This window comes from Micromesistius poutassou (assembly GCF_964030765.1).
Source record: "Micromesistius poutassou genome assembly, chromosome: 22".
Classification (NCBI taxonomy): domain Eukaryota; kingdom Metazoa; phylum Chordata; class Actinopteri; order Gadiformes; family Gadidae; genus Micromesistius; species Micromesistius poutassou.
The window spans coordinates 6,489,268-6,514,115 of record NC_140292.1 but is presented as its reverse complement, the minus strand read 5'-3'; the positions used below and the strand labels follow the sequence as shown (position 1 = coordinate 6,514,115).

General features: G+C 44.6%; 3 protein-coding genes across 9 annotated transcripts; 2 read left to right on the top strand and 1 right to left on the bottom strand.

Annotated features, from left to right (window-relative positions):
* Nucleotides 1-597: 597 nt before the first annotated feature.
* On the top strand, nucleotides 598-5,981 carry bspry (B-box and SPRY domain containing). The gene is made up of 6 exons (XM_084486845.1): nucleotides 598-1,064; nucleotides 1,417-1,515; nucleotides 2,931-3,161; nucleotides 3,357-3,382; nucleotides 3,513-3,637; nucleotides 4,469-5,981. Exons 1-6 carry the CDS (start codon nucleotides 678-680, stop codon nucleotides 5,002-5,004), a joined length of 1,404 nt encoding a protein of 467 aa, XP_084342971.1. The 5' UTR covers nucleotides 598-677; the 3' UTR covers nucleotides 5,005-5,981.
* Nucleotides 5,982-6,128: 147 nt separating this feature from the next.
* coq4 (coenzyme Q4 homolog) lies at nucleotides 6,129-9,385 on the bottom strand. 2 transcript variants are annotated; one of them, XM_084486847.1, is made up of 7 exons: nucleotides 9,259-9,385; nucleotides 8,649-8,801; nucleotides 8,255-8,351; nucleotides 8,051-8,153; nucleotides 7,734-7,863; nucleotides 7,408-7,501; nucleotides 6,129-6,906 (listed from the first exon to the last, which is right to left on the bottom strand). In XM_084486847.1, the coding sequence occupies exons 1-7, from the start codon at nucleotides 9,305-9,307 to the stop codon at nucleotides 6,735-6,737; spliced, it is 798 nt and encodes a 265-aa protein (XP_084342973.1). In that variant the 5' UTR covers nucleotides 9,308-9,385; the 3' UTR covers nucleotides 6,129-6,734. The 2 variants fall into 2 exon arrangements, with proteins under 2 accessions (XP_084342973.1, XP_084342972.1); XM_084486846.1 differs by having other exon boundaries at nucleotides 9,186-9,309.
* Nucleotides 8,730-24,753, top strand: traf2b (Tnf receptor-associated factor 2b). 6 transcript variants are annotated; one of them, XM_084486840.1, is made up of 13 exons: nucleotides 8,730-8,880; nucleotides 9,279-9,411; nucleotides 9,767-9,882; nucleotides 12,491-12,710; nucleotides 14,761-14,839; nucleotides 15,182-15,280; nucleotides 17,449-17,610; nucleotides 17,705-17,779; nucleotides 19,965-20,039; nucleotides 20,649-20,864; nucleotides 22,128-22,431; nucleotides 22,944-23,092; nucleotides 23,597-24,753. In XM_084486840.1, exons 4-13 carry the CDS (start codon nucleotides 12,520-12,522, stop codon nucleotides 23,813-23,815), a joined length of 1,569 nt encoding a protein of 522 aa, XP_084342966.1. In that variant the 5' UTR covers nucleotides 8,730-8,880; nucleotides 9,279-9,411; nucleotides 9,767-9,882; nucleotides 12,491-12,519; the 3' UTR covers nucleotides 23,816-24,753. The 6 variants fall into 6 exon arrangements, with proteins under 6 accessions (XP_084342966.1, XP_084342965.1, XP_084342968.1 ...); XM_084486839.1 differs by lacking the exon at nucleotides 9,279-9,411; XM_084486838.1 differs by lacking the exons at nucleotides 8,730-8,880; nucleotides 9,279-9,411 and adding an exon at nucleotides 9,522-9,660.
* Nucleotides 24,754-24,848: the final 95 nt, after the last annotated feature.

Sequence of the window (24,848 nt, the reverse complement as noted above, 5' to 3'; positions counted from 1 at the left end):
GAGACCTACACATTGGAATCTACAGATTTAAGACGGCTGTAAGCAACACTAAATCAAGAAAATGACATTATATGAGACTTACCAGAGCTCTTGAAAGACAGCTAACCATAAAGTTTGACAGTAGTGGACTACAATATAAATATTTTTGGAAGTATTGTAAAATCAGTATATAAAGTGTATATAGGCTAATGTTAATTAAGAGGTTTGTGGTCTGGTCTCTCTCTATCTATCTATCCATCTATTCACCATCCATCTATCTGTCTGTCTGACTGATCCGTTCAGATTAGTGGCAAAAGACTAATTGAAAATCCCTTATCAATTAAATGACTAAAAGGCTTGGCATCACTTATTGGGTAACCCTTTCTATAAAAATTATTCATGGGTGAGCTGAGCTCAAAACAGAGATTGAAGTGAATTAAAACTTGGAAGAAACGTATTTGAAGTCCCACCGCTGGTATCAAAGCCACCGGCAGGGCCATTTCCATAGTGATCATACTTTCGTTTGTCACCGGCTGATAAACAGGCTTTTCCAGATTGACCTCTGGAGCGGCGCTTACTTCCGTGTCCATGGCTAACGTTAGCATACCTGTTACACCTGTGTTATAGGACCCTGGGCGCGGACCGGTTTCCCCACACACCTGCTCCCTAGTCTCAACCTAGAATACTTAATTTGTGCCATGGGCACTAAACCAGAAACCAGCTCCATCGCTAGTGTATCCGCTGACCTGGACAGCAGAGAACACGGTTCGAAGATGGATCTAAGAAATATTGAGTTTGAACCACAACTTTTTTCCCCATCTTCGTTCAACAACAATTTACCACCGAAGGGATCGCCGACGAAAGACGAGCCTCCTTTCGTCCGTGCCTCCACATCGTTGTCCACCACCTCCGACACGGAGTCGGGGATATTCTCGGTCGAGTCTGAATTATGCGTGGAGCATGAATCAGAACTGGACTGGTTTTGTATTTCGGAGCAGAAACTGATTTGCTCCCACTGCGCCATCGTGGGTTCGTGCCACGGACACTCGGTCACCCAGCTGACCACCAGAGTCACAGCCGTCCGGGTAAGTGCGTTCAGTGAAATAAGTCCGAAAGAGCCTACTATAGGCCTACTGTTATCAGCTGTGTATCTGACTGAGTGTCACATTTTAGAGCAAGGCTATATTGCTTAGAAGTAGGGTGTTTTTTATGTATTAATGTGAAAACTAAAATTAAGAGGGGCACTGGAAATTACATTTTACTCTAGGTTGATTTCATGAAATTATACAGCCGGGCAAAACCATTTCAACTGAAGAATGCTCGCTGACGGGATGCAGATTCAGTTTTGCCCCTTTTTAGAATGACAGGAGTCTACATTGACGCGCATTGAGTGAAGCAATGCATGACAGTACAGCATGTGCCCGTCTCCCTTCACAGAACCAGCTAGTCGACGTGTGTGAGAAAATCCAGCTGCAGGCGCTGCGGATTGAGCGCTTTGTCAACCAGACGTTAGCAGCCAAAGAACGAGCTCTGCAGGTAAGAAGTCACGGTGTTGCTCCTGATGACTCATTCATGATGATCAAGTCATGCTTGTTCCTATGAAAAGAAAACATGGTAATACCTACAGCGACTTAACGGAGCTGCTGGTTTCTGGCCAGGGTGGGTCTTTATTCGAAACCTAATCATTTTATAGTTCTGACTACTGACATTAGGAATTTATCCTCAGGGATGAATAAAATACATCTAAACTCAGGACCCAAGGGATGACAAACTCACAGTACTATTTCTTACTTTTACTTATAATAACCGCATTAGAAAACATTCAGATCGCATACGACAAAAATACAAAAGTATACAGTGATCTGTCACAATCTAGGCAGAAGCACAGGACAGGTGTACACCTAGAGAAAGACATTGTTATTATGCATCCATGCACCGTATAGCGAGAATGAAGACGTTGTTATGATGCATCCATGCAATGTATTGCAAGAATCAACACATTGTTGTCAGTATGCATCCATGCATCCACCATATAGCATGACTGAAGACCTTGTTATTATCCGTCCATCCATGCACTCTATGAGGAGGAGGGTCTCTCTGCTGGACAGGGAAGGTAAACACATGTGAACGGAAGAAGAGAAAGAGGGAAACACTAGCAGGTTACGCACAATAATTGGCAGTATTGTTAGTTTAGTCAACCATGATAGGACCCTGAAGGGGCGGTGAGACACAAACTGAAATGAGTTCATTGAAAAAAACAGCTGAACTGTTGGAACTCTTCATCTTTGGCAGAACATTGATACAGGGAAGCTTCAACAGCGATGCCCGAGGCTTCCTGTTCTAGGAAGTGGTGGGTCTGGGTGCAATGGGAGAATAAGCTGTAAAGTGCAACTTAAGCTCCCAGAATGCTCCCATCCACCCCCTGAGACCTGACAAAGTAGATTTACAGAGAGTGTGTCTCATTCATTTGTGATAAAAAAGCGTTCATATTCCATCTATCTCTCTGTGTCTGCCTGCCTGCCTGCCTGTCCGTCTGTCCGTCTGCATCTCTGTTTGTGTGTCTGCCTGCCTGTCTGCCTGCCTGCCTGTCTGTCTGTCTGTCTGTCTCTAATCCAACTCTATCATCTATCTGTTGTCATCTGTCGCCTGTCGCCTGCCTTTGTTCATTTGACTATTGTTGTTTTTATATTTGCACAAAAGGTGAAGCTGATAACTTCCACCGCAGCTTATCACTAACCTTCACAAGGCTCTCGCACATCGCCCCCTTATGGAACTTCAAAATGAAAGTCCCTGTACACACCTATCGAATATAAAGGTTGAAAATCTTGAAATATTCACTGCACCCAAAACAAAAAGTATCTAATCACACTGTTGGAAAAGTCCCTTCACTGGCATCGTCCAAACCGTTTTCTCATCTCTCCCTTCTCCTCCCCTCTCCCCCACTACCCCAGACGGAGGCCAGCAGAGCCCGGGAGCACATCCTGGCCCAGGGGAGCCGGGTGCGAGAGGCCCTGGAGGAGGAGGAGCAGCGGCTGCTGGAGGCGGTGCAGCGGGAGGAGGAGCGGGTGGAGGAGGGCCTCCTCACCCAGCGGTCCCACTGGAGCCGGGCGCTGAGCGGCCTGGGGCAGACGCGCTCTCGCCTGGTGCACGTCCTCACACACACGGCCGACGCCCAGCTGGCGGTGGGGAGCTCACTCTTGTTTCTCTTTGTCTTTTTTTCGGGTCGTAAAACCCGACACGGGTCACACAGGCCCCGGTTAATGGTTAACGCGCGTTTGTTACCGAGGAGTGGAGGAGTTGCACATATATCACTATGGTCACGAGAGACGACGTCGTTGACTACGTTAATGATCCCCCCGTTTCCTTTTGTCTTCCAGACTGCTGGCGAGGAAATAAGCGAAAGGTGATTAGATGAGATGCTTCTTTTAAATAACATATTCCATTTTTAGTTTTTGGATAATTTTCGCCATGAGGAAATCCCATGACACCGATTGATTTGTGATTAATGTCCTGTGTGTGTGTGTGTGTGACAGAGTGGAGGAGGCTGAGGGAGTGGGGGACCCCTGTGACACAGACAAGCTGAACCTGAACACGGCCTGCAGCGACAGCAAGCTGCTGAGGGGCCTGTGGGCCGGCGCCGTACTGCTGGGCCCCACCGGTAAGGGTCCCCTTTGACACTCCCTTGAAAAACAATAATAAAAGCTTTTCATCTCTCTCTCTGTCTCTCGGTCTCTATCTCTTGCTTCTATACCATAGCACCTCAAAGCCATTGCTTTGCTTATTCTTTTTTTTTTAAGTTGCATGCACTTAAGTGATTCTTGCACTTTTTGTGAGTTTATCTTCATCGTTGCACTTACTGTAAGTCTCACAGCAGATGGAATCATGGGAGTTGTAGTTCAGTCATCAGGAAATTTTTAAACCAGATGACGTTTAACATTTTAATCCTTTTGCGTTTGTTTTGAATTCTTTTCTACAACCTAACCCTAACCCCATTCCATCTGTATCAAAACATTGCCGTTTGGGCGGGGCAGGATAGTCTCATAGTGGCTTTAGGGGGTTTGGCTCCTGGCCGAATGGTTCTGAGCTCAATCCCTACCAGTCTACCTGTAGGAATGCTTGATGCCAAACCCCCAGTCTACCTGTAGGAATGCTTGATGCCAAACCCCCAGTCTACCTGTAGGAATGCTTGATGCCAAACCCCTTTACTGCTGCTCCTTAATGCATCTGAGTTCACTGTAAGTCCCTCTGGTTAGAAAAATAAACAAAAGAAAAAGAAAAGGTGTGCCCATATATTTATGGATTCTATCATAGGAAAACCATCTTGAAACCAGCCTCATTAGACCATCATTAACATTAAATCCATTCTCAAGACCGTTTTCCTCTGATGGCATCCATGAATAGGGTTAGGGTTAAGGGTTAGGGTGCATCATGAGACAACCCATTCTCATCAAACCCCTCCTCTCCTCCTCCCCGCCCCCCCCCCCCTCAGCGTACGGCCCGGCCGACCTGCAGTTCGACCCGCGCACCGTCAGCCCCCTGCTGGCCCTCTCGGAGGACGGGCGCACCGTCACCTTCTCCAAGAGGCCCCCGCGCGAGTCCCCCCCCTACGACCCCGCCCGCTTCGACCACTGGCCCAACGTGCTGGGCGCGGCCGCCATGTCGGCGGGCACCCACAGCTGGGTGACGGAGGTGGGGCAGAGCGGCGCCTTCAAGGTGGGCGTGTGCTACCAGAGCATGGAGCGCAAGGGCCCCGGGAACGGGCCGCGGCTGGGCTACAACGAGCGCTCCTGGGTGCTGTCGCACTACGACGGCGACTACTCCTTCTGCCACGCCGGGAAGAACCATCCGCTGCAGGTGGTGCGGCGGCCCCAGAAGGTGGGGGTGCTGCTGGACTGGCCCAGCCACACGCTGCTGTTCTACGAGCCCGACTCGGGCGCCGTGCTGCACTCGCTCACGCACCCGTTCAGCGCACCTCTGCTGGTGGCGTGTGCCGTGGTGGACCGAAGCGCCACCTTGCTGCAGTGACGCGCAACTGCGGCCACTTGGGGTTTATTTAAAATATGTATATATATATATATATATATCTTGGGCTTGACTTAGGATTTTTATGAATGGACTGATTGGTGCCGCTGCCGGCTGTTAATGAGAAGACAGGTTTAGTTTTGTATTTAGATCTATTTTATTGATTATCTGTATTAGTCTGTTGATCAAATTATGAAGTCTTGACACACAATGAAATGTGGACTTACTGACAATGTGCTGTCTGTCTGTTTATTGATGTTCAATATTAATGCTGGTTCATTGATCTGTTTGTTGATTTTTATGAAAGGGCAGTAACTACAGCTCCAAAGGCTTTGTAATTATGACATGCTGTCATGCATTTCACAGTAAATCATTTTGTATGTTTACTGTGGCTAGTTCTGGCGGGACACTCTAGACAGCATCCGGCCTCCCTGCTTTGATCCTGCTCTGTATTGTATGTAACCAACATAAACAGTTGAGATATGATATATCCCATGGGGGGATTGTATAGTGAGTTCTGCCCTAATGCTTACCCTAAAGGGTGGAACCATACCGCCAAACTGAAGTGTAGTAATATTTCATGCAATAAATTATTAAATCTGACATTGATTTCTGACAGAAATATGTATGTGCAAAAGAAATATTCTGATGATTTTCATGTTGAACGTGTGCTACTTGAATCCGTCCACCCATATTTTATTAACATTTGCATTACAAAGATAAATACCATGTTCCTAAATTTGATTGATTTAGCCTTGGGGCATAGACTTTGAATGAAATGTGTGGGTTTGGTTTGGAGTAGGGAATAAAATATGACCAAATGGATTAAATGTATTTCTGAATAGTCTTTCTTTCTTTACACCTTTGTCCTGAAAGCCTCACAAGAAAACCTTGGTAGCTTTAGATATGAGGTCGTTTTGAGACATTATACCTTTCTGAAGTACCAGTGTCAAACAAATGGAAAGCATCCCTCTTGCAGTTGCAGCTGAATTCCAACAAGTGGCAGCATTGTCAAATTATGATTTAAAACACTTTTGGATGTTACGGAACACGATAGCAATACGTTACACATTTGTTCAGTTTAGTTGAATAATGGATCGATTTGTACCTAAACTGAAATGGGGGTATCAAGGTTTAAATTTGTTTAATATTCAAACAAGCTGTTTAAAATGCATAATAATACAAAAATGAACAACAGATAGTACTCATAGTGATAGTACTCAATCATTAACATAACTTAATCTAATGAATAATCACTTCAAATACCTACATTGATTAATAATTAAGATTTATGACAGACTTTGCACCCAGCATCCAAGGGTGTAAAAAACAAGAAAAGATTAACACAAGTAAAAGTTTAGCATTTTAATGCGTAACTTCAATCTTCAACCTATTAATCATTCTGGCCATGAGTAGAACTCTAAACAACCAGCTGAACGGAAGACTTTTTTCAAATTTTACTATACTGTTATATTCTTTGAATTCTTCTTCACCTTTCATAAAGGACGATTGACACACAAAAATAGCCTTCTGTCATGGACACCACCATGAAAACACAGTGAGTTTGTCAGACGTTTCAACTGAAGAACCCTTCACGTCCATTGTTAAACCCTACAATCATGCTTTGAGCAGAGAGGTTTCTAGTTTGTCGATGCCGGTCTAGAGGGGCATGTGGCCCCCGCCTCAGTGGGAGGCTCGGGGGGGGGCCCGGCCTCAAGGGGAGGCCCCCGGCCTCAGGGGGAGGCCCCGCCAAGGAGGGGGGGCGGCTGGATGCCGAGCTCCTCCCTCAGGTCTTCCAGGCTCTGCTCCCAGCGCCGCTCGTAGAAGATGCTGAGCACGCAACGGGCCCCCCGGCCGTTCTGCAGGGCCCAGGGGCCCAGGGAGCTGAACAAGGACCCCACGCGGCTGAGAGGGAAGAGGAAGACGGGCAGAGGAAGCCATCAACACCTTTTATAGCCCATTTCACTACGGCGAGGATGCCTCCGCAATAGGTGGCAAATAGTTAACATGGCCAGGTGTAGGACTGTCCCAATTCAAGTTGATCCGACTGCGGTTTTGTTTGTTACACTTAGTTTGTTTATTGAATCTGATATAAAGCATCCTTGCATGAAGAAACAGCCATAGAGTAGAGTATTCTTCTGTGTATTTTGAACGACAACGGATCGCCTTTAACAGAGCAGTTTGATTGTAGTTTCATTCCATGGGAATGCATGAGATAATCCTGATTCATCATCACGACATATCAAGTTGATATTTTGGTCATGTGGTTATGGCATGGCCATGAGTTAGCTCATAGTTATGTGATAACAACACCTTATGTCATGCAGATTCATTCCATTGAATCTGCCATTCCATTCCATTCATATTCCTTTCCTCCTTTACTCCACAGAAAACATGCTGTTGTACCTTGAACTGAGACGCAGTGGCCCCAGCGCTGCTCCAAGGACACACATGGGCAGCCCGGTCTGAGCTGCTTCAAACCACTTCACCGCCACCTCACCTGGGACGAAACAAGAGGAAAAACACTATCATAAGCTACGAAAGAAGATTAGACTAGACTGAGAATGTAAACAACAAATACAGTCATGTCATGTCAAATGTATTTGTAGATCTCGTCATCTCAGTTGCAACATAAAGCACACAAATAAAGCAATAAACTAGAATGGTTTGGCTCCACAAACTACTTTTACAGATGGTCCAGAGTCTAACAGTGTGTCTACAGCCAGACTCACCCAGCATGTTTGTGGGCATGCCCAGTAGAGTGTGCAACAGGTCGTGCACCTCTCTGTATCTCTGCATCACATACGCCAGCTCCTCATCGTCCACAAACTTCACATCTGCCCTCGAGTCTGGCGTCACTTTCTGTAGGATATGCACAACAATACGTAAATAAAAATAATAAATGCTGTCGTTTATTAGAGGAACAGGTGAAAGCTCAAAATGGAATCATATAACTTGTGGTGGGGTGATTTTACTATGTCATTCTCACGGTTGCTCGTCAAATATTTTATATATATCTATGACATATAGTTTTACAACCCTCACTCACATTGTCGTCAAGAAACCTGAGGTACTCTCTTCCAAAGGAGCCGTCAGGCAGGGACGCCATCTTGTTCAGGTCTAGCGTAGACAGACGGATCCTTGGCCTCTCTCTATCTCCAACAAATAAGACGACAGCGAGAGGGAGAATCAAATAAGGACACACGTCAATAATAGTGATAATAATTTAAATGGACGAGGCACAGTGCCTTACATAAGGATTATGTCTCCCTCTGGGTCGTTTCTCATTCGGTTTCTGAGATGAATCAAAGCAGGGTGCCCGGTGGTCTCTCCGAGGACGGCCACCATGTCTGCACCATCAAGACGTTTATTATTTCAGTCAATCATATATCACTACCAAAGACAATGATTTAGAATTGCTAATAATTAATAGGAACTTACAAGCGTTGGAGATTTGTTTGAACCAACAAAAATTGTCACTAATTGCCGTTTCAATTACCACTTTAAAATACATTTAAATTGGATCCATCCATCTTGTATTACCCAAACATTTTCTGAAAGAGGTTAAACTGTCTTTTAATGTATGCAGTCCAGAGGATCGTGAAGCAATACTCGTCAACTCTGATTGGAGGATTGGTATCTCTTACCATGCCTGTATGGATTCTGCAGAGCGGCCACCCCTGAGCCCACCGCCAACAGGGCTTTCTGGAGGACGGTGGTGGGAATATGTCCGGGGTAGAGACTGCCATAGTAGCCGTCTGCAGATTCACTTCTAGTGTGCTGTTGACGAACACACAAGGCTAAACGAGAAATGGAGGGGTAGAGCCAAACATTAGTCTCGGTGTATCACGACCACCTGCCTGGTCCGCGTATTAAAAGGTAAGACAGTAGGGATAGGGTCAAGTGAACTAATGTAATTGCAACCAATGCTATTGTTTTAGCCCATGACGGTACCCGCAAAGTGTTCGATATTGTAACAAATCCAAGGAAGTTGTAAAGGATGTGATCGCTATCGATGTCCCCTTAATAGCATGTGAAGTGGCACTCAACGCTGTCAAACTGACGTTCACTATTTAGTACAGTGAGATATCTCCTAAACAGACGGCATGATGAGGCGGTGATAGACTACTTTCCTATATTTAGATAATGCAGTTAATAACTATGGAATAATAACCACAGAATACCTTTCAAGGACAGCGAGGTGTACGGGCTGACCCTTACGAAACGTCCCACAGTGTTTACCCGGAACATTCTCACCGTGTATGTGCTCTGCGCAGGCGCACAGGGACCGGGGAGTCGTCTCCATGGACCTATAAAGGGTCGTATCCTCGCGCGAGCTACGCCAGCCTTTTTGAGGGTGACATGGAGCAGCGCGTGGCGCTAATCTCCGCTTTCTCCGGTCGCTCTGAGGTATAAGTGTTTACATCCCAAAAGAAACGACGAGCATTGTTTGAGGTCGTGCTTCTTTCTTACGTGGAGTAAAATATGTTATATCCATGTGGCGAACGCCTACTCTCCGAGCCCTTCTGAAGGAGCCCCGGTGGTTACAAACAACCCCGGTTACAAGACCGAGGATCCCCATGATTAAACGACTAAAATAATACCACCACGTCACAGGTCACACGCTAATTGACCCTCAGAACAAAAACAAAACAAAAAGTAAGCGGTCGGTAACATTTATCCGCCGACAGTTCCGTTCTTTGTAACGCTAACGTTACGCAGCGGAAGTTGATATTCAACTTTAACCATGATCCGCCTACTAAAGGTTCCCCGCTGCCAACGGTTACAGCGTCTCACGCCGAACACCAGTAACGTCCCCTGCAGCACGAGCTGCTCTGAATGCACCGCACGGGACGGGACACGGACTGCTTTGGACAGCGGGTGAGTACTTTGTTCGACCTTGTTTACGCGCTGCCGGGGCGGCGGAGAGAAGCCCTCATGGAGCAGCAGGCAGTACTGCCATGGCGGTAACTCACTGCGAGAGCACCAGAGATCACGAGAAGTACCGCGAGGGGTAGTCGGTGGTGTACACAACACAAGGTTGTTAAACTTGTTTCTGTAAGCGTTTTTAAACGTGTTTGAATGGTTAAGGACTTCGATAAGGCTTAGTTGAGTTCATTTTGAGACTTTCACAACGTTTAGGTGTTTGGTTTTAGACATTGTAAAGGCAGAGCAATGGTCATGTGGCAATTAAAGCAAGTGAACGTTACCAGTCCGGGAAGTTGCTCCCTTTAAATAATAAAAGCCTCCACATTATTTGTTGTTATGGATCGTAGTCAAGAATAAGTACTAACTTGTTTCAGATATATACATGGGCACTCTTCACCATCATAAAGTTTTAATTTTCATTAGTAAATGCAGTAATAATAATTAAATAACAAAGAACCCAGTTAGTAAACCGTAACCTAATAGTAATAATAGGCTAGTAGTCACTTACGGTGTTCATGTTAACTATGATTTAATGAACTTGAAAACTAAGCTATTGATTTATACATTATTTAGGGTGAGAGTTAACCCTAACCCCTAACAGTTATAACCGTTATGCTAATGATATACAATAACTATTATTACTGCATTAACTAATGTATTACATATACATACACGTATACGCACAAATGACATTTACATATTACTAATGAAAATATAACTGCCGTGTTGAGTATCTCTCTGGATATTGTGGCTGCACTTAACACTATTGATGTGGTACTATGGTTGTTACAAACAATTGAAAAAAGGCTATTTTATCAATCTCAACTGCTGTGGTTGATTCTGTAGTCTTGACCATTTATGAACAAATATGTCAACAAGTTTTTTCTAAAACACTAATTGTGTCTATTAAGTGCCCAGGCTTTCACACCCACTAATCTTGTTTGAAAACTATTTTAAACAGATTCTTACTAAATTAATGTTTGTGAGTATGTAGTCTATTGGATGCTAATGTGTGTATGTCATCGGCCATCCATCCAAGAGGCCATTCATCATTACTTCCACTAAGTGTGGGGTGGGGTGTATGTTCATTGGCCCATAGGTTTCATGCAATATGGTCCACTGGTTTTGTGTGAGAGGGTGACTATATACTGAATCATTTCCTCTCTTTTCCATGACTTGGTATATAATATGAGAGAATTTGTTAGCTTGTGATTCTGTACATCTCTCTAAGGGTTAACATTGTGTGTCATGCCTGTGGTATAGGCTAATTACCCGTTCTACCAAGCTTCATGCAAGTTACACGCCTTGTATAGTTACAAAATAGCTGTGTTTGTGCAAACGGGTGTATCCTGGCCAGTATCCTGTAGGCTTAAGGCATTCTGTTACCGCCTGGATCCTTTGGGGATGGCTGACTGTTGGTTGTATGGTTGGTTGTCCCAAGACAACAATCTGCACAATGGCCTGACTCCAACTGCTTTAAGCATTTGTAACATCATTGAATTTGGGGATTTATAATAGAAACTAGAAGTAAAAACTTCTAAGGGATGGTTCTGTCTTTTTTTTGTCTTGTGGTATTATTATTTTTTGTGTGTGTGGACAAAACACTGCTTTGTTGAGTATTTGGTCATGGGTGGTTAGGTTTCCTAAATTCCCCCTGCTTGTGTTTTGTTTTTGTCTCTGGTTCTGGCAGAGGCAGCATGTAATTGGCAGCGGCAGTAGCGGGCCCCGGGAAGTCATAGTAACATGTGGCTCCCAGGGCGACGGACCCATAGGGGGAGCTTGAGTCCCTAGCAACTGTCAAGTATAGGTGGAACATAAAAAAACAACATAGCTTTTGGATACTTGAGTCAATTGGAGTCACACCCATTACATTTTTCGAATGCATGGTATGGTGGGTGGAGACGACTGGACCGAGGGTTGTGTAGTTCCCATCTAAGGGCCAACTTTGACTGTACAAATCATGCTTGAACTTTGACTACACAAAGCAGGTGTGTGTGTGCAGATGTTGCAAACTCTGTTCGGAAGGGACAGTTGCAAACACGAGTGCTACCAATAGAGTAGACAAACAGATAACACTGTATAGATACATTACAGCAGCGCCCAGCCGCACACTGCTGACGTTTCAAAAGGGAACCTCTTGTGCAAGCAATACGGTCCGTTGGCAGGCGAGCTGTGGAGACAGCGACGCCGCGGCCTGAGCGGCACTAGACAGGATGCATGCTAACAGAGGAGGCAGGACGGAGCACTGCGGGATAAGAGGCCGTTGTTGAGAGGAGAAGCCGGGATGAATGAACAGAGGAGCTGACAGGATACTTGGGGGCGGTATACATGTTCCCATAAGGTCTAACAGCTGTACAGAAGGATGGATACATGGGATTGAGCTCAGCTGCGTTTTTCCCCCTAGAGGGACCTATGGTGGATCTTGTTTTAGAGAGCATGACGGTTCTGCCGCAGGGACGGGTTGGTGTCGAGTTTAACAAAATTACAATTGATTACAATCAATAAATAGAATTGAGTTTTAACTTGTTTTCGACGTGGGTGTGTGTGTGTCCCCCCCCAGGGCTCAGCCAGTGCGTTTGATGGAGAACAATGGCCCACATCTCGGTAGACTGCTGCAGCCCCTCACCATGTGTCTCCCTGCCGGGCATTCCTCTCAGCGTGCTGTCGGTGCCCATGGAGGACAAATACAAATGCCAGCAGTGTCGCCAGGTGCTCAGGAAGCCGGTCCAGGCTAAGTGCGGACACCGCTTCTGTGTCCACTGCCTCCGACTGCTCACCAGGTAGACCCCCCGGGGCACGTCTTCGCCCACCTGTGTGCTAAAGCCACCACCTTTTTTTTTTTTGTTTTTTTTGTTTCTCCTCTTCCTCTCCCCACTGCACCTGTTACGGTTCCTGGGCATGCTCAGACAGACTCTGATGCCCCCTGACTTTGCAGCAAAGTACCTGACTTTGCTTGCCTCATCAGCAGCACATTTTGGTTTATTTGTTTCTCTCCATTCACCTCAGGGCTGTTCTTTAATGGATAGACGTGCCGCTGGCGTGTGCTTGTGCTGCTGCTGTCACGTGATCACGTGACGCTTGGCGCTTGTTTTAATACGAAGACCGGTGTCCCGTTCCTTCGGGTCGCAACGCATCCTTTTTTGTCGGCTTCTCACATTAACCCTTTTCACGCAAAAAAAACAAAAAAAGATCACTGACGTATTAATTGTTTATTAATACATGAATGTATTGTGAATTGATTACTAATACATTGGTGTATTGGTTGATATGTTGGTGTTGTAGTCACACAGGGGACCCCTTCGTCCAATGGAACACTTTGATTCAATTATTCTTTATCTTTGACTCATGCATGGGAATGGAATAGAGCGGATCTAATTTGCAGCATCGATAATAAGCCCTACTTCAACTAGGGCTGGGCGATCTAGTTAAAATCTTTCATCCAGATTGAGCTCATTTGATATCCCGATAACGATATATATCACCATATATCATGTTTTCTGGTAAATCAATCAATAAATAGTCTATATGAAATAACGACATGGTAAAGCCCTTTTGTATGCTCCTGTGTGAATTTAATAGATGACAAATGAAAATGAGTATTTCTCACTTTATTAACAACTCAAGTGAACAAATGCTTTTCAAGTGAAACTAGAGATATATATATATATATATATATATATATATATATATATATATATATATATATGCCTCGTCTAGTCTCATATCCCAATATCGATTTAACATTGATATATATTGTGCAGCCCTAATTGGAAGTATGTATAAACAATTTGCTGAAAATGTGAATTGTGAGAACGTGGTCTTCAAATTAAGTATTTGATGTGTTTTTACAGGTGGTGTAGAGCTGATATACAGCTGGTGTAGTTATATAGTGGGACCGAAAAGCCCCTAGCTCAATCATTTGAAGGGGCATTCAGGTTCACACAGTGTGCTTTTCTTCCACTCAGTCCAGTAACTAGCTAAGGGGCGATTCATTATTAGCTTAAATGTCATAAGCTTTCTTATTGGAATATTTTTCTTGTACTCACAAGAACTTGAATAACCCTGAAAGTCCCAGTCTTGTTGACAAGAAGGGAAATGATCCAACACAACCAAATTTGGGGAATGTTGAAATGATCGAATTCTTTCGATGACTTCATCTTCTTTTAACTAAACATAATGAGAAATTCAAATCTAACAATATCCTTTGTAGAATTGTAGTATTAACTCATTCCTTTTTAAAACCAAGATAAAGCACTGATTTACCAAGCAGTACTCAAACACCCACATTTTTGGTACAACAGAAAATGAATGTCAACTTCAAATTGGCTTGTGTACTTGAAAATCTCTATCCGTCATACAGATTATCATACTATTTTGTGGCATCTCTGAAAGGGACAGAGTCTGGGTTTGGAATGAAGATCTGAATACATTTAAACCTTCATAAACACAACTTTGTACTGCTCTTCCAGTACCCAGCCCTGCCCATTGATTATTTTCTTTTAAACCCTATCATTACTTTACCTCAAACTGCCAAACCCACACACACAAATGTAACCAATAATAAAGTGTTCATAACACTGGAAACCCTTCTCTTCCGTGCTGCTCCCTGACAGCATACAGCATCTAAACTGAATATTGGAGTTCTGTACTTCAGTTATGACTAATTACTGCATCTTTATGATCTCATCTGTGCCTTATCAGGGCTGTTGCTGATCTGTATAATCCATCAAGGATGGACATTGTTGTCATAGTTGGCTGTCGTTTCTCACCAAGCGACCCCACATGGCGTGTCAGTGTGCTGTAAAGTGATAAACCTGTCTTATTTGTTAGCTCTGGCCCCAAGCCTTGTGAAGCCTGCCGCCAGGAGGAGATATACGAGGAGCCTATGTCCATGCTGAACAGCGACCAGGTAAGCCATGACGCACAGACAGACAGACTTGTGGAGTCGGCAGCATGTGAAACTGCTTGGTATTTAAACCATGACAACCGAGATAATCTATTTTTATAAGAAAAAAACAAGAGGAACAGGAAGTGGGGACTTTTTCTTCATCCGTCTGAAGGAAATTGAATCAACAATTAAGGGGGAATCCCCCCCTTGCCCGCTTCCGCATTAGATTAAAAGTACTTTCCTTTAGTTTCCGTTCAGAAGACCAAAGCGACCACACGTTGGTAGCAATTACTTTGGGCTAGACTTGTGTGCGGGTACTCTTTTGTTGACTATGATGCCTTCTTGTTCTGACTCATTCGACAGGCTTTCCCAGACAACGCTGCTGGCAGGGAGATCGCCAGCCTGCCAGCCAGGTGTCTCCACCAAGGATGCAGTTGGACGGGTTCAGTGAAAGAGTATGAGGTGAGACGGAAAGATGTATCCAAAAATAGTCTAAAACGTCTGGTGTCAATTTGCTTTTCTTTGGGGCCTTTAATTGAGTTTGTTCAGCCTTATTTGCTCTGTTTGGTAAAAAAAAAAAAAGCACAAAACAAACATAACTCTCTGTTGACTCTGTCTGTTGCCTTTTTTTTTATGACATTGCGGAGGTTTTGTTTGAAATGGAGATGCCTAGTAGATATAATGGAAAAAGAACAGAAACTAGAAGTTCATGGTGGATTCAGGAGCTGAGGCTGCAGCCCTGTGGTGAGTTTCTGTTACGGGTGAACTGGCCGTTGTGAAAAGGAAGTGAAACGTAACACAGGCTGGAAAGTCCCAACCACACCAAACCCCCACCAGGCCCACATAGCTCATATGTCAACAACACACAGCGGAAAAGTACCGTAGTGGGGGGGGGGTGGGGGAAGAACAGCAGAAGAATATGCAATGAATGTACGTTGAATCAGCTTGATTACTGGTGATAGGGAAGAGGAACCAGTGAGCTTGTGCCAATTAAAGTTAAATGGTTATGTGGGTCATTGACTCATGTTACTTCATCACTGGGGGAACGTTGTCAATTTCCTAACAATGATAGCAGGCGGTCATGGCCTGCTATCATTGTGTGTTAAGGGAACTGCCCGGGTTTCAATGCTATATTCAAGTGGGGATTTCTTACCACCACCACGAGTTCAGCACAATGCACAATGGGGTGGATTCATGTACAATGACCAGCAAAAAGTTGATTGGTGAGAATTGTTGACAGTTTCCCTGTGTGGTGTCGCTTTGTTGTATTTCCGACAGTCATTTCTCACAGGCCTTGGGGGTTATCATAAAAGTAATAGGAAATATAAGCATAGATATCGTCATATATGTTAACCACTACTTTACTATCTACGTCTCACTGGAACCTGAACCAATGAAGTTAAGAGAAGAGATGAGCTTTATCTATGCCAGATGGAACATTTGGGAGAGTGTTTTGCATTGGTGGGGAACAGAAAGGAATTCTACCACCTGAACACTAATGCCGGATTTAATACTTAAAGAATTAGTTATTTAGTTATTCATTTATAAAGGGGTAGCACTTTAGCATGCCTGCCACTTTGAAGCCTTAGTAAAGCAGTAGTAAATAGTGAGTTCATAGTGAATTCAGCATTTTATAGTGTTTCTCATACATGAATACTCATTAGTTATGAAAATAATGAGAAAATAGTTATAACATTTATAAATCATAAGCTGATGATTTACAAACTATGCTGTAATTTATGTTCAGTTCAGGTAATCAGAAAGCATTAATTAAGTCTTGTGTGAGCTCATCTAATGTGAGGACTATCTATGCCTTACAACTTTAATTACTTGGTACTGCTCAAATGGTACTTAATGCATTTACAGCATTTAAATGTAATTTATAAATGCTCACGTAAACAACTTAACTCATGCTTTATAACTTCCAAACGTTATCATGAATTGCAATCATTAACTTGCCCTTTATAAATGATCTTATAAACCATTATCTTATATATAACCATTATCTTATCAATCATTTTTAACTGTGCTTCATGCTTCATAAATAATAAATGTACTCCATAGTAGTACATTCACTATTTAGTACTGCTTTACTAATGCTTCAAAGTTTAATTTATTGTAAATCGCTACTGTATGGTGTAGTCTGCAAAAAAACTCATAATGAAAAGCGTCATAATGAACCGAAGGGGGGATGCTTGTGTAATTTCTATTCACTGCATGAGCATGTGGGAGCAGGCGACTGTAGGTGTGAAGTCCGTAGGAGTCTGTGAGATTAAGGTCACACCTCAACCAAGCTATACCGTTCTGCCTCAACTGCGTACAGTTTTCTGCATATTCAACACGCTGTAATAATCCGTTATGAGATGATTACTCCGACCTTTGAATCAGCCAATTGAGATCTTAGACCACTCCCGGGTCATTTCGGACCAATCAGTGCATCTGCTCCCTGATTGGTTTGGATAATTCATCTAGTTTCTTTAGTTGTGGTCCCTTTTTTTTTTCGTTGGCTCTATTCCACTCTCTCCCTCTTTACAACTCTTGAATCTTACTTACAGCACCTTTTTAATACACTGATGTAAAAATAAAAAAAGATGAATAAATCCACAATCGTTGTATTTTTCTCCTTTCAGGCGCAACACGAGGGCCTCTGTGATTACGAACAGGTCCAGTGCGAGGCCTGCAAGAACTTGATCCTGCGCATAGACAAGGAACGGCACACGGACAGAGAATGTGAAGCGAGAACGCTGAACTGCAAGTACTGCAAAGTGAGCTTCACCTACAACGAGATAAAGGTACGCAAGGACGTTTCACTGGGTGTAATGGGGATGCCGTCATGTGCTGCACGACGGCCACACACGACTGATGCCCCGGCTCGTTCCCTTGCAGGCCCATGATGAGACCTGTGTGAAGTTTCCTCTGCAGTGCAAGGATTGCGGTAAGAAGAAAATCCCCAGAGAAAAGGTTTGTAGGTCGTTACTTAATCCCGGTACTCGGTATGGAATAGAATGGAATATAATTCTCTTTATTATCATTGCACATAGTATAGTGAAATTAAAAATATATGTATAACAAATAAAGATAAAATATATAAATAACAAATAAGCATCAAATATATACAGATAAATAAGAATAGCAGCTGAGCTAAACGGTATTGCACAGTAGTATTGTCAGTTTTTTTTTTTGTAGTGCAAATGGTACATCCAGGATGTTTTTTAAGGGGCTTGTGAAATGTCAAAGTGAACTTTATTGTCAGAACGACCGTGCAATAAGTTACATAGAGGACCGAAATTTTGTTTCCCCATACTCCAAATGTGCTATTAATATATTCACCACACAATATATAACATAATAGTGCAAAAACACAACAACAAATGAACACAACATAAACAGACAGACAGTGTATACATTATACAGAATAGAATATTCAGTGTTTTGAGGTAGTTATTGAGGTGCAAATAAAGGTGCAATATAGTAAGGTGCAAAAGTGACGAATAGCAGCATGGAGATAGTTATACGTTATTGTGCTTTCTTGACTACTGTGGTGGTGTTTGTAGTCCAGGAGAGATCCTCTGTGATGTGTGTGTGTGCCCAGGAATATAAAGTCCGAAACCCTTTCCACACAGTACCCATTTATGAGGAGGGGTTAGGGGGCTGCGCTGTTCTTACTTAAGTCGATGATGATTTCCTTTGTTATTGTGGTGTTCAGGATGAGGTTGTTGAATGAACACCACGCTGCCAGTCTTTGGGCTTCCTCCCTGTAGGCTGTCTCATCTCAAGTCTCAAGTCCAACCACAGTTGTGTCGTCCACAAACTTGACCATGGTGTTGGTTGAGTGGGAGGGGGCACAATCGTGGATGTAGAGGGTGTAGAGGAGGGGGCTCAACACACAGTCCTGTGGGGAGCCGGTGCTCAATGTGATGGGGGTGGAGAGGTGAGGGCCCAGTCTAACGGTCTGGGGGCGGTTAGACAGAAAGTATTGAAGGCAGAGCTAAAGTCAATGAAGAGCATCCTCACATAGCTCCCCTGGTGTTCGAGGTGGGTCAGTGCAGTGTGAAGAGCAGTGGCGATGGTGTCCTCAGTGGACCCATTTGCTCTGGAGGCAAATTGGTGTGGGTCAAAGGTGGGCGGGAGGGAGGGGCGGGAGGCTGGCTTTAATGTGCTGCTGGACCAGTCTCTCGAAACACTTCATGATGACTGGTGTGAGAGCGACCGGGCGGTAGTCATTAAGATGACAGGCTTTTGTGGCAGTGGGATGATTGTGGCAGGACTTCAGGCACGGTGGGATTATGGATCTGGACAGGTTGAAGATCTTCATGAAGACCTCGGAGAGCTGGTCTGCACATTCTTTCAGAACCCTTCCTGGTCATCACGCCATCCGGGCTGGCATCCTTCCTCGGGTTCACCGCCCCGACCACATGCCTCACCTCATGCTCCTGCACAGTGAGGGTGTAGTTGTGGTTGTTAAAGGGCCGTTGTGCTGTTGCTGGGCCTGTAGTTGGTGATGTGCTGGAGGCCCTGCCACACCCACCGTGGACCATTGTTGTGGAAGTGGTCTTCTATCTTCCCCTTGTAGGCCGCTTTGGCATCCCTGATGCCTTTCTTCAGGTTGGCTCTAGCGGCTCTAACTAAGATAACCAGATATTGTTAAAATATATAATTATTAATAAAAGCTTTTATCCGATTACAATACAGAGAGTACGTCCGTTCTTAAAATGAGTGGCTAAGAAGGAATCAGACTCGTAACCCTCTCGGTGTCAATACCTTGCTCTATCAGTTGAGTCAAAGAGGACCACCAATATGCAGTATATTTATGCTCAAGTAAATGGATAAACTTGATTAGACAAATGATTGGCGTTCAATGGACTTGAACGGCAAGTCAATTAATCTAAGCGGAAATGTTAGCCTGAAATGGTACACGTTGTTGGGGTGTGAGGAGTTGTAAAGAGATTCCAGAGGCGAAAAAAGTCCATTAGTGTGGTATTCACACACCTGTGATTGACAGGCAAGGTGGTCCAGGTTGTGAAATAAGTTATCCTTTAATAGAGGGTTTGTTCTCGTGGAAAGGGTTAATGTTTGCCAAGTTATCTTGATGGATGGTGCTTACTCTTTCTCTTTCTCTCCCTCCCACTCTCTCTCTTATCTGCAGTTCAACGACCACAGCAGATCTTGTGCCAAGTCAAAAACGGCCTGTCCTTTCAGCGAAGTGGGCTGTAAAGCTGTGGTAGGTCCAACAGATGGTTCATTTGAAATGGTTGTCGTTGGTCTCAGCTGCCAAGAACCAGTTCCTTTGATATGGTTATTGTGGGTCTCAACTGCCATATTCAGTATATATTCATTTAATTTAATTCAGTAACTCTGCCTCTTTTCCGGAGATCAATCTTTAGATTTCCTTTTAATCTGTGTCAAGTTTCCTCTGAATTGTGAACACTCTCACGAAATAAGCACCCAGAGGATTTGGAAATGCAAATATGAGAATGTTCAAATGAAAACTCCCCATTATCAATTTCACATCACATTGCGAAACTTTTATCTTCAATTGCACAGTTCCTGCGAATGCCTCGTAGCCAAGTAGAATATAGTTTATCAAAAGCAAAACTATCTCACTGCCTCACAGTTGATGTTTTGCATGCTTTGAATTTGCATTGTGAAACTTATGCAAAATGTGCGAATATAATTTGCATCGTTGAGACCTTATTACGTATCTGCATACAATTTAATGCAGAGCAATGCTAGAAAATCCACCGAAACGCCCGCTCACCTCACCTTTACAAATGAACCCCTTCAAAATGTCAACCCTGTTTTCTTCAATTCCTCCCCCTTCCCTCCCCAGATAGAGAACGGCAAGCACAGCGACCATGAGCAGGCCAGCACCATGGAGCACCTGCGCCTGCTGCTACCCATGGTGCTGTCCATGGTCCGCGGGCGGGCGGACGGCCTGGGCGCCGTGGACTGGCAGGAGGACCCTGGCTGCCTGTACCGGGCTCCTGAGGAGGGAGCACCTGGGGGGGCCAGTGCCGCTCCGGCCACCGTCGACCTGGACAAGAAGGTGTGTGTGTGTGTGTGTGATATATTGTTTCACTTCTCATGACAAATGTACAAATGTCACTTTGGATAAAAGCGTCTGCTAAATTCCCTAAATGTAAGTGTCTGTGTGGTTGATGGCTGGTTCATACAGCCTCGCCTCCCGGCCCTGAGACAGGCTGTTTAGACTGTTTTGGGTACAGGCTGTACCCTGTGGTGCATTTGGTGAGCAAGGCACACAGGATACACCAGGTCGTCACCACACTCAGGGGGAAGAGCTCTGACATGTCAGTGGTTAACGTCAACACTGCCTGTTACAGTTTGCTCATGAACTGGTTCGTGCAAGATCTCAGCAGCAATTCACATGGCTTTGAGTGCTGCAACACCCCTGAGTGCGTGTGAGGGCCGGTTTATCCTGTGTTTCTTGATCACCCAACGCGCAGCCTCCCCCAGAGCCTAATCAGCTCGACTCAGGCCAGGTGAGGCTGCTTGGACCACCCACTAACCCCACACCCCCGGCTGCAGTTGATAAGACAGTTGGGTTGGAGCTCAGTCTGTGATCTAACCAACACAACATATTTGTAACATTGTGTACATTCAGCAAACAATTCTTTCCAACTCTCCCACCCAAATCCATATTGACACCCAATAAGCCAATTCCCCTCTTCTGCAATACTGCTTCAGGTATACATCGCAGTCATTTGATGCTTTTGCTGCTTTTTTTAAATTTAAATCCAGCGCACTCTGTACCACAAGTGCGTGCAGTATGAATAGATGCCTTCCTGTGGAATTTGAGATCCAAGGACATTCGAGGAAGGGCAAACTGCTGTTCGTGGCGGGTCTTTGAATAGTACTCATAGCATTACAACACAACCGTTGCACTAACCATGGAGGCAGTACCCCTCAAAGCGACCCAGGTTCGATCCTGACCCCGGCTACATGTTACAAGTCATTCCCTCTCTCCTCAACCTGCTTTCCTGTCTCTCTTGTCTCTCCTGCCCATAATGCCGCAAGTAACAATAAAAACGTGTTTATATATACTTTTATAATAATAAAAAAAGTAATGTACAAAGATTGAAACGTCTCAATGACGCTGCTCCTCAACGATCTCAAAGCCCCCCCACTGTAGATTACCTTTCATCAGCGTCTGCCAACCAAAACCACCAGACGGCACCTCACAGCCGGTTTGAATAAAACAAATCACCACCAGCCCAAGGGAAGCCCCTAAAACCACCGCTTTCCCTTTCCCTTCACCCCTCCCCCCGCTTTCCCCTTCTCCCTGATCCAGGTGAGCGCCCTGGAGAACATCGTGTGCGTGCTGAACCGCGAGGTGGAGCACAGCTCGGTGACGCTGGAGGCCTACTCCCACCAGCACCGCCTGGACCAGGACAAGATGGAGAACCTGGGCAACAAGGTGCGGCAGCTGGAGCGCATGCTGACCATGCGCGACCTGCAGCTGGCCGAGACGGAGCAGCTGCTGCGCGAGATGCAGTTCTGCACGTACGACGGCGTCTTCGTCTGGAAGATCTCTGAGTTCCTGCGGCGCCGGCAGGACGCACTGGCCGGCCGCACGCCCGCCATGTTCTCGCCAGGTACGACGGCGTGCCCAGAGAGAGACGTTGTCGGGACTAGGTCGGAGCTGGGAGGAGATCGCTCAGGATGGATATAGTGTGGGAGGGGAGGAGGAGGAGGGTCAGGAACGGGTGAGGTATAGTGGGGCGGAGGAGGAGGATGAGGTGGAGTAGGGTCAGGAAGCGGTGAGGGTTAGGGAGTTAGGGAGGAAGGGGATGACGATACTGGAGGAGGAAAGGGAGGAGGAGGAGGAAGGGGATGACGATGACGATACTGCAGGAGGAGGAAGGGTCCTCGGGACAGGACGGCCATCAGTTGGATCCGTTCCTCAAGTCTCAACTGTGACTGCCAGTGCGTGGTGACCATTCTGGCGCAAAGACGGCTCAGTTTTCCGGGGGCTGACACACTGCCGTCGGTGGTATGCATGCACGCATGGCACGCATTCACGCAAACTGGTTGTCCACGTTTTGATCCCAGCCCCCTCGCACAGCCTTGATTATCCCCCTTTTCCGTTTTTTTTTTCCATTCACAGCGTTCTACTCCAGCAAGTACGGCTACAAGATGTGTCTGAGGCTCTACCTGAACGGAGACGGGACGGGCCGAGGCACCCACCTCTCCCTCTTCTTCGTGGTGATGAGGGGGAAGTGCGACGCTCTGCTGAAGTGGCCCTTCAGCCAGAAGGTAGGCATCCTTCGTCCTCGTATTGATTTTGAATGATGGCTGGTTTGAGCAGCCTCACCTGGCCCTGAGTCGGACTTTCACTTTGTGCATAGAAGAAACCCTTAACATATCAACGTGAAAGTCGCTGCGATCAGCTGGCGTGGAAAATGATATACCTTTCTTTACTTTAGCTACTCATTAAGTTAAACTTGGTAAATAGTAGATTCCTTTAGTTCCATTAGTGTCCACTACCCCAAATTGTTGACTGCAAATGAACATCTCCGGCCATGGCTGGTCTCTGCCTTGGCCCACCCATAACATTCTCCCCAGTTAATCCAACCCCCACCTTCGTGGGGGGGTTGAATCAGACCTTAACGACTTTGTTGTTAATGCAGACAATGGGAAAGTTTCCCACTAAGAATCACACTGTTCCTCTGGAGATGTCTGGTAAACGTTGCCTTGGCTCACGCACCGCGCCACCAAACGTCATGTGACGCCTGACAAGGAATGACTCCTCCCACCCAGGTGACCTTGATGCTCCTAGACCAGAACAACCGGGAGCACATCATCGACGCCTTCCGGCCCGACGTCACCTCCACCTCCTTCCAGCAGCCAATCAGTGAGATGAACATTGCCAGTGGCTGCCCTCTGTTCTGTCCATTGGCTAAGCTGGCGGGCAAGAGCTCCTACTTACGCAACGACACCATTTTCATTAAGGCCATCGTGGACCTGACCGGCCTCTAGGGGGTAGACTGTGGAAGCACTACACCAGAATACTATCCGATACCAATGAATATTATCTATAAACAAGATATGTAGAATATTATTATATCATATCCACGTAAGCTATACATAACTGCTTACTATATCTTATGACTTAATTGATATATATATTATATAAAATATATATAAATGTGTATATATAATATACATATGCATATGCTAAAAAGTCATTAGGATTTGCTTCTAACAGCAGGTAAATTGAAAGTGTAACCCTTAACCATTTATATAAATTCTAACTAAATAATGAATGCATATGTGTATATGCATGCATTATTTAGTTAGATAGGTGTTTCAAATGTGTGTACTCAAAATGAGCACCGCGTTAGAAATTATCTCAAGTTAATCTGATTAAATATAGCCCAATAATCTTTGACCTATATTCCAAATATATTGGTTATTTAAGCATAGTTCCACAATGTACCAACATGGATCTTATATTAGATTATTAATAAATATAAATTAGTATTGTTATTATCGTTAGGTTTTATGGTGGTAGCGGATGTTTGAAAGTTATTTGCAGTTGGAGTGTCAAGCTGAGCAAATTATTTGCCATAAAAAACAAACTCCTTCAAATGATATAATTTGAGTGACGATACAGTACCTTCCAACACCAGAGAATCATATATAAGATTCAATATTTAAGACCTGGTTTTACAGCCTACAAAAACTGGCTGCACTGTTTAATCCAACCTACCTGCTGATACACAATTTATTTATTGTAACATTTTTGTAATGGCAAATATACTGTATAATCTTAAAACTTTTCAGTTGAAGTGCAAAGAATGGTTTGGGTGTGTTTTCATAAATAGGGTTTGATGGTTACTAAATATTAAACTAATCAGTTCAGACAAATACAAGTCAGTTATTTTTTCTAATAAATAAAAAGGTGTTACACTTTTTGTATTTGCCACTTTGTATTCTTTGCTGAAAAATGTTTCCCTTGTTCATCTCAACTAAGTACTTGAGTAAAATATACAATCTACAGTAATGATGG